This window comes from Grammomys surdaster, unplaced genomic scaffold (assembly GCF_004785775.1).
Source record: "Grammomys surdaster isolate TR1022 unplaced genomic scaffold, NIH_TR_1.0 126133, whole genome shotgun sequence".
Taxonomy (NCBI): Eukaryota; Metazoa; Chordata; class Mammalia; order Rodentia; family Muridae; genus Grammomys; species Grammomys surdaster.
In genome coordinates this window covers 1,850,740-1,858,972 of record NW_021620941.1, presented here as the reverse complement: position 1 = coordinate 1,858,972, position 8,233 = coordinate 1,850,740, and the positions used below count along the sequence as shown (strand labels likewise).

General features: G+C 49.9%; 1 protein-coding gene across 3 annotated transcripts in view; it reads right to left on the bottom strand.

The window, feature by feature from the left end:
* The window catches only part of Slc25a25 (solute carrier family 25 member 25), a 37,367-nt gene that overhangs the window by 3,830 nt on the left and 25,304 nt on the right, over positions 1-8,233 (bottom strand). Inside the window, exons 1-5 of one of the 3 annotated variants that reach the window (XM_028756897.1) lie at positions 6,533-6,805; positions 3,643-3,769; positions 3,472-3,559; positions 2,513-2,624; positions 1,052-1,210 (exon numbers count right to left, since the gene is read on the bottom strand). In XM_028756897.1, coding sequence (XP_028612730.1) covers positions 1,052-1,210; positions 2,513-2,624; positions 3,472-3,559; positions 3,643-3,769; positions 6,533-6,691 — 645 coding nt within the window. In that variant the 5' untranslated portion in view covers positions 6,692-6,805. Of the gene's footprint in view, positions 1-1,051; positions 1,211-1,255; positions 1,716-2,512; positions 2,625-3,471; positions 3,560-3,642; positions 3,770-6,532; positions 6,806-8,233 lie in introns of those variants that run through there. The other 2 variants (XM_028756896.1, XM_028756899.1) reach the window with 2 other exon arrangements.

The window sequence follows — 8,233 nt, the reverse complement described above, 5'->3', positions numbered from 1 at the left end:
TCTCTCTCTCTCTCTCTCTCTCTCTCTCTCTCTCTCTCTCTCTCTCTCTCTCTCTCTCCCTGGAATTCAATTAAAAACTGAAGAGCAACTATTCACGCTTCTGTTTTCTCAGAGGCTCTGGAAGGAGAAATGGCTACTTAAGGCGAGCAGGCTGGGAGGAGGGGCCAGCACACGCTACATTAAGCCTTAAAGCTCGTCTAGATCTTTTGCATCAGTCTATTTCTGGAAGATGAAGGGAGATCTGTCCCACTCACTTATGCCAAGGGAGAGAGGGTAGTGCCTGCAAAGCATTAACTCCAACGCCATTAGCTGCGGTGGGAAGTCTGGGCTTTGATAGCAAGGACCCAGCTCAGGGAGGGAGGGAGGGAGGGAGGGAGGGAGGGAGGGCGGGAGGGAGGGAGGGAGGGAGGTGAAGCTGAGCCGCCACTGAACCATGGGTGATATCTGCTGGCTTCCCTGCTCACCTGCATGAGCACCTTCAGTCTGTCCAGAGGGTTTCTGGGGGTTGTGCTGTTTCTGGGTAGGCCTCCCAGAACAGAAAGTGCCAGACAGAAGCAGAATGGGGTAACTAGTCACTGTTCAGACAGATATCAAAGTCCACCAGTGTCCACATGTGGGTCATTTCACAAGGCTTCCCTGACATCACACAAGCTTATCTCTGCCCTGTGGACGTGGAGCTGCATGCTCAGCCAAGGTAAAGACACTGCTTCCTGATGGCCTCTAGGTCACGCAAGGGTCTGTTCCCCCTGCCCTCCATGAGGCATCTTATCCATCCTGAGATGTGCTTAAGGAATCAGGTCTTGCTACACTCCAAGTAACAAGCCCAAGTAAGGTGACACGCAGCTTATGTTTCTCTGATAAAATTAGACCAGCAAACCGTAAAGGTTACCTAGGCCTGGATCTACTGGTGCCTGCAAAGCATTAACTGCAACTCCATTAGCTGCGGTGGGAAGTTTGGGCTTTGATAGCAAGGACCCAGCTGAGGGAGGGAGGGAGGGGAAGCTGAGCCTCCAATGAACCATGGGTAAAATCTGCTGACTTCCCTGCTCACCTGCATGAGCACCTTCAGTCTGTCCAGAGGGGCAGTGCAAGTTCTGGAAACTGCCCCTGCCCCACCTCCTGCTACCAGGTGCCTCCACCACATCCCCGTCTGCCTCTCCTCCACTGTGAACTCATCTGGGACTGTTAGATTCTCACCGACATCGAAGATCTATGGGGAAGGAAGACAAACAGAGACATAGCCAGCTTTACTCACAACATCTGTGGCCAATGCGCTAGCCACCTGCCGTGGTCACTGCCTTCCACTCTCTCAAGTGGGGACGTGAACAGTGAGGATGGCAGGAACTCTCCCTTAGCCCCGACAGTGAGCTAGACAGGAACAGGCAATGATCGGGAAGAATGTTGGAATGCTGCTGGGTTGCCCTTTTAAAGGAAGCTCCTGGGACTTCCCACAAGGACTTTAGGGCTGACATCAACGATAAGGGCAGATGGGTATAAACCTTGCAACCCGATACAGAACCAGATTGCCAGCAGAAGAGTGTTATGCAAGGCCTAAACAAGCAGGGTGCTATGCTGCCTGCGTAATACCTTCTCTCTGGAACTGGTTCCAGCTAGCTGTGCTGACCTCTGGGCTGCAGGCCAGAGACAGGCTAGCTGTTCTGAACCCTAGAATCAGCCACTTACTTTCACCCAAGAAGCCCTGACCTGGCCGGGTGGTGGTGGCGCACGCCTTTAATCCCAGCACTTGGGAGGCAGAAGCAGGTGGATTTCTGAGTTCGAGGCCAGCCTGGTCTACCGAGTGAGTTCCAGGACAGCCAGGGCTATACAGAGAAACCCTGTCTCGAAAAACCAAAAAAAAAAAAAAAAAAAAAAAAAAAGAAGCCCTGACCTGGCACTGTGGGTGCAGGGAGGATAAGGCAGGGGAAGCCCTGCCCAGAACACCAGAAGTCTTTTAAATTAGACTGACATTTCTGGCTGTGAAACTGCACCTGTCTTCCTGAATGTGGACTGTGCTACAGAGTGGAAAAAACAGTGCGTAGCCTACAGGGCATGCTTACTAAAACCAAACCCCAAAAATCAGAGTCTAACTCTATAGCCCAGGCTGGCCGTTAACTCACGAGGCTCCTCTGTCTCAGCCAGAACATGTATTTTTGCCACAGAGAGAAATGATACTAAAAAAGAAATTCGGGGAAGGTGGAGGCATCTGTAGCAAGGCTTCCTTCGCCGTCCCGTGGAGGACAAACTGTCTGCTTCTGGGAGAAGCAGCAGCAGGAACACGAGATATTTGGAATGGCCTGTGAAGGGCAGTGGCATGTGGGGATAGGAAGGTATGCCCAGCAAAGGGTCAAGGGTCCAGGCTTGGACCCTTCCACTGTATGGAAGGAGGAGGAGCATGTGGCTGGCAAAGGAGGCACAACATCTCATTGTATCATCAGGACCCCCACCCAGGCCTAGATGGGGAGGGAATGAGAGATGTGAGATAAGCCTTAGTGGACAGTGCTGTGTGCCTCACCGTCGAGTGCTTCCAGTACAGGATGATCTCAGGGATGTTCTCCACAGGGTGCAGGAGGTGGTAGTCCCTCCACTCATTCCAGTCGATGGTCATTGTGCCATTCTTATCCATGCTGTAAGCAGAAGCATGGTCACTCACACTGTCACACCCACCTGGATAGGATGAAGGCAGGAGCCATAGCCACCCAGGAAACCAAAAGCACCTTGCTCCTGAGAAAGGGTAAGGTGGCTCCATACCCCATTTTCCACAAAATGGAGATGTGCTGGCCCACAGGAACCCCATTCTGATCAGGGAGGGAGGCAATCATAGGGAGACACAGATACTTACTAGGTGACAGGGCCCCAGAAGTGGCCCGTCCGTATTCTGACAGACAGACAAAGGAGTATGCAGAGGAGAGAGGAAAAACAACACAAATAAATGCGCTGAGCAGGTTAGTAAAGCAAGCACACACCCAAAGACACCAGGGCCAGCACAGCATGAAGAAGAGGGCAGAACTGGGCTCCTGGGGTTGCTGTCCCTGTGACCAGCCAGGTACAAACTGTTCTATTTGCAGGGCTACTGGCAGCCCTCTGCTCATGAGTGAGCATCTATCTGGCCAGCATATGTGGCTACAGAGTAAAGAACAAGCTACTAGCAGCAATCCGAGTCAAGGAGCACACATGGTACAAGTCCCTCCCCACCAGAGAAAGTATTCCAGGACACTTCTCACCAATGTGAAATGCCCACAACTAATCTTGCCATTTTAAGGGTTGCTGGCAATGGCCTAATTCCAGATTTGTGACTTTTTCATGAGATAAGGGCCACAACCTCAGGAGAAGCTTGCTTTGTGAAGGGGCGTCTTATCCCTCCTTCTAGACACAGGGCTGGTTTCAGGGAAGAGGTCGACAGTGAAGAGCACGTGGATTAGTCCAAAACCATTAAAGCATCCCATAGAATGGAACCCACCCACACTCACTCACCTCTTAAGAATCTTCTCTGCCTGCTGTTCAGAGATCTTGACACCCAGGTCCCGCAGAGACTGCATGATCTCCTGCGCATCGATTCGTCCTGTGACAACAGGATCCATGAGCAGAGTCCAGCAATTTGGTAAGCCAAGACCTGCCTAGCAGAGGAGCTACAGCCAAACTCACCATCATTCTTTTTGTCCAGACTCTTGAACACCAGCCTCAGTTTTTTCTCATGATCCTGGAGGTAATGTACAAACTCTTCAAAGTCCAGTTGCCCATCAAGGTCCTTGTCACCTGCTTGCACAATTTTCTAGAAAACCAAAGTAAGGACTTGAGGTGTTGCTCACTAGTGTCTTTTCACAATGGGGAAATAACTGTTCTCCACAGTGACCCAAGATGTCCTATCTCTAAGGATATATCAGCCCACAGGAATCATAGGACACCATGCCAATGTACCCATACACTAGAGCCACTGTTCTGGTTCCCAAAGGCTATCCAGAAGCCATGCAAAGGCCCACCCTGCTCTGGGGAAGAGACACTTCTATGAGAAAGCCTTCAGAGAGGCCAGAAGGGCAGTCAGGTGCTTGTTCTTTCCAACATTCCCCAGACCAGCCTGTTACGCAGCCAGGGTCAGTGGCTTGGCTCTCCTGCAGGAGCACTCCTGGCTGAGAGCTGGGGAGAACCTTGGAATCTAGAGTTCCTTAGGAACACTGTTACTTGCTCCATCTCCTGTGTGGCATTAGCCCAATGACAATTTTGTAGCGAGGGTAAAGGTGCAGACAATGCCTACTTGGCAGAAACATTGCCAGGGAACACTCTGGAGGGTGTAGAGACAGACAGGAGGAGCCAAGGGCAACTATTTTGGGGCTCATCTTGACGGCACTGCCAGTCTAGTCCCTGATCTCAGGAATACCAGATATAACCAAGCCCTAGATTCCCAACCAGGCACTGAATGCCAGGTTAGCTTTACTAGTTTAGTGACCTAAGGCTTTAAGAGACCCTGATCTGCAGCAGCACCTGTCAGGTGAGCTCTGCTCGGCAGCTGTAACACCAGCTGGATGTAAAGCAGCTGGAGCTTCCTTCTCCACTTGCTCAGCACGGAATGGGGTATGCAAAAGGCTTTACTGAGGTCTCTTCAGTAGCTAGCTCTAAGAGGTATAGCTCATTCTTTCCCACATGTTGCAAAGCAAGGAACAACAGTTAGAGAATGGTGTTCACAGGAGGTCATGGCCAAGGCCATCGTGTACATTCCAAGCCACCTATAGGACCTTCTGCTACCTAAAGGTTAATCTCAAGACAGAGAGAACTCTGGGAAAAATATGGGTCATTTCAGCTCAGAAGCACTTCCGATTTCATATGCTTTTAATTCCATTTAGCCAGGAATGGTGGTGTATGCCTTTAATCACAGAACTCCAAAGGCAGAGGCAGCTGGACCTCTGTGAATTCAAGGCCAGCCTGGTCTATCTAGCAGGTTCCAGGATAGCCAGAACTACAGAATGAGACTCTGTTACCCCCCCGCCCCCCAAGCTTTTAATTCTATCTATCTAATTTATTGGGGAGAGCACTTTAAATCCAAAACAGGAGATTCTCTAAGGAAAATGTTTCTTGGTTCTCTTATGGACAAATCCATTCACTAGTCAAGTCAACACATTAGGTCAAAGAGTTTTGAGCCGGCTAGGGTTTAGAAACTGGTGGACCACTGCCTAGCTTGCATTCCCAAAAGGCGGTCATCATGGTTTCCTTCTTATTAGCCACTGATTTTTGGGGGGAGGGTAGACATATAGCCCAAGGAGCCAACCATGTGGAGGGTGAGGTTGGCATCTTATCTGCTAGCTAGGATTATGGTAACTTCACGCCAACATCTATGCTCTTAGCCAAGGGTCAAGTAGAAAGGAGCAAGTCTATATGGCAGTCAGGGAGGAGGCACACAGAACTCTATCTCTTGTCCCTAGGTTACCTGCTACCAAAGTACTCTGTCCTGAGGTAGTGCACCATGACACAGACCACCCACAACTGTTCGAACTGTATGTACCCTATTTAAAAATACTCAGCCAGGCGGTGGTGGCGCACACCTTTAATCCCAGCACTTGAGAGGCAGAGGCAGGTGGATTTCTGAGTTCAAGGCCAGCCTGGTCTACAGAGTGAGTTCCAGGACAGCCAGAGATATACAGAGAAACCCTGTCTCAAAAAAAAAAAAAAAACAAAAAAAAACAAAACTCTCCAACAGTTTGCTCTGTATCCAGGAGTTGGGGGGCAGGGTGCATACATAATCCCAGCACTACAGAGGCTGAGGCAGGAGGATTTCTGAGAGTTTGAGATTATCCTAGTCTATATACCAAGACCCTGTCTGAAGAAATGCCATGTGTGGTGGCACATGGCTTTAATTCCAACAGTAGGGAGCCAGAGAAAGGCAGATCTCTTTGAGTACCAGGCCAACCAGGACTACGAAGAGACATTGTCATTAAAAAGCAGGGAGGGGGAAAGACTTGCTTCTTCCCCCTTTACAACCACTCCATCTGTGTGTCTCCATTATGAGATGCACAAAACCACACACCAGCACTGGGGGACAACATGAAATTTAATGCAAAGTAAACCCAAAGACAAGTTCAGTTTCTCATCACACAAGGGCCAGGATCACCGCTGGCATCCTGCTCCCTGAGGCGCCTAAGTACTTGAAAGTCCAAGAGGGAAGGAAGGCTGCCCTGTATCCTAGCCTCTCCTTTCCAGGGCATCTACACTGGGCCCTGGAGTCACAGGAACTTCCCACAACAGTGAGACAGCCCAAGACTCTATGACAACCTGTACATTTTAGGAGGCGTCATCTACGCCAATCTCCTATCTAGAGATTCCATCTCCCACAAGTGCCTTCCCTCCCAGTCCAGGAAATTACACGAAAACCAGCTGTTCCCATGACAATGACAGAACTGCTGGCTACAGCCACAGAAGGCTGGGGAAGCACCTACATTTCAGACATTCTTTGTTCTAGGCCAGGAAGTCATGCCTAGGTACCATTCATCTCCTCACTCAAAACCAGTCCCTGCCGCCCCTTGTGGATCCCACTCAGCATACAGACCTGCTTCCATTGGCGGTATGTGAAGAACTCTTGAGAGGGGATAAAGACACTGAGTTTGAAGATGGATTTGAGCTCGGCAGGAAGCCCCTTGGACTCAAAGTATTGGAACTCAGTCTGAGCCTCCCCGACAATGGGCACATACAGGCACAGGCAGAGCATGCTGGTGAGACCGGGTGCTCAGCCACCACCGGGAGCAAGTGCTGGCAGAAGTCAAGAGTGGGAAATGCCAGGGTTCCCAGGAAACTAGTACAAGATATACCGGCCTCTGCTGTCACTGGCTGCTTAAGTCCTGCCCTTTTATTTAATTGAAAAAAAAAAAATTCCGCCCACTGCAAGTGCAGCCAGCAGCCAATGAGCACAGTCCTCAGCAGCCAGCATATCAGGTTGCTCAAGAGCAGAAGAGCAAAGATCAGGACTGACGTCACTGCTTGCAGAGTTAACTCTTGGAGCCCAGGCAGCAGGCACTGCCTAGGGTTGCAGCCCCATGCCCAAACAAACCTTCACCCCAGCTGTCAACCCTTCCAAACAAACAAACTGCCAAGTGTCTGTTTTCATACAAGGCCCTTAAATGCGTCACAGTATATAGCAGCTTTCTCTTCTTAGTAAATCATTCCCAATTGAAAATTCAGTGGAAATAGAGACTGAATCAGAGATGTTGAAAACTGACCCAGGCTACAGGGGTAGGGGTGGGAGAGGCCCAGCTGTAGCTGTGCTGGAACACAGACCCAACAATCTACAAGCATACAGTGCCTGGGAATCGCTTCCATCAATCACTGGGGTTAGCCAAGGATGAGACAGACTTAGAGTTGTCTCATGCCCACTGAGAACACTTGAAACCTTGGTCTGATGGTGGCCCTGAGAATTCTGCTGGACCACTCTGAAGCCTTTTAAAATGAACTACAATTAAATGAACCCGGAATATCAGCTCACAACTACAATCCCAGAATTCTGGGGCTGAAGGAGGATCTCCAGTCTGAGGCCCCCCTAAACTACATATTAAAACCTGTCAAAAGAGTGGGATGGAGGCTCAGGGGAAGAACGGAGTGTTTTGTCACACAGAAGGCTCTGGGTTTATTTGGACTGATTGGGAAGTGCCTGAGAGATTAAAACACACCTGAGAGTAAAGCACACCTCTGGGTGTGTCCATATAATTCCAGAGAAGAATAGCCAAGTGGAGAGATTTACCCTGAGAGCAGAATGGGGCTCCAGATGGAGTAAGGAGGGAGAGCAGAAATCCAGCGGCTGTAGGCTTGCTCTTTTCTCTCTGATTCCTGGCCATCATGATGGAGCCAAGACAAATCCTTCCTTAAACTGTTTCACAGTAACATAAATCTGACCAGTTGTCAGGCATGGCGGGTGACGCAGCCTGTAATCCTAGCCCTCAGAAGGCCGAGCAGGAGGACTGTTGAGAGTTCAAAGCCAGGCTGGGCTACAGTATAAGACTATCTCAGAAACAACTAAAATGACTAGAACAAGACTTACCAGCCCAAAGAGGAGGAGAAAGAAATAAACTGGACCCCTCACCTCCTACGCTCACTGCAAGGGCTTGTTACACGGTTGTGGCCAGTCTCATTATCACTGTGTCCACTGCCAGCCCAGCTAGACAATCTGATCTTTTATTTTACTTTAAAATCTCTCTCTCTCTCTCTCTCTCTCTCTCTCTCTCTCTCTCTCTCTCTCTCTCTCTCCCTCCCTCCCTTT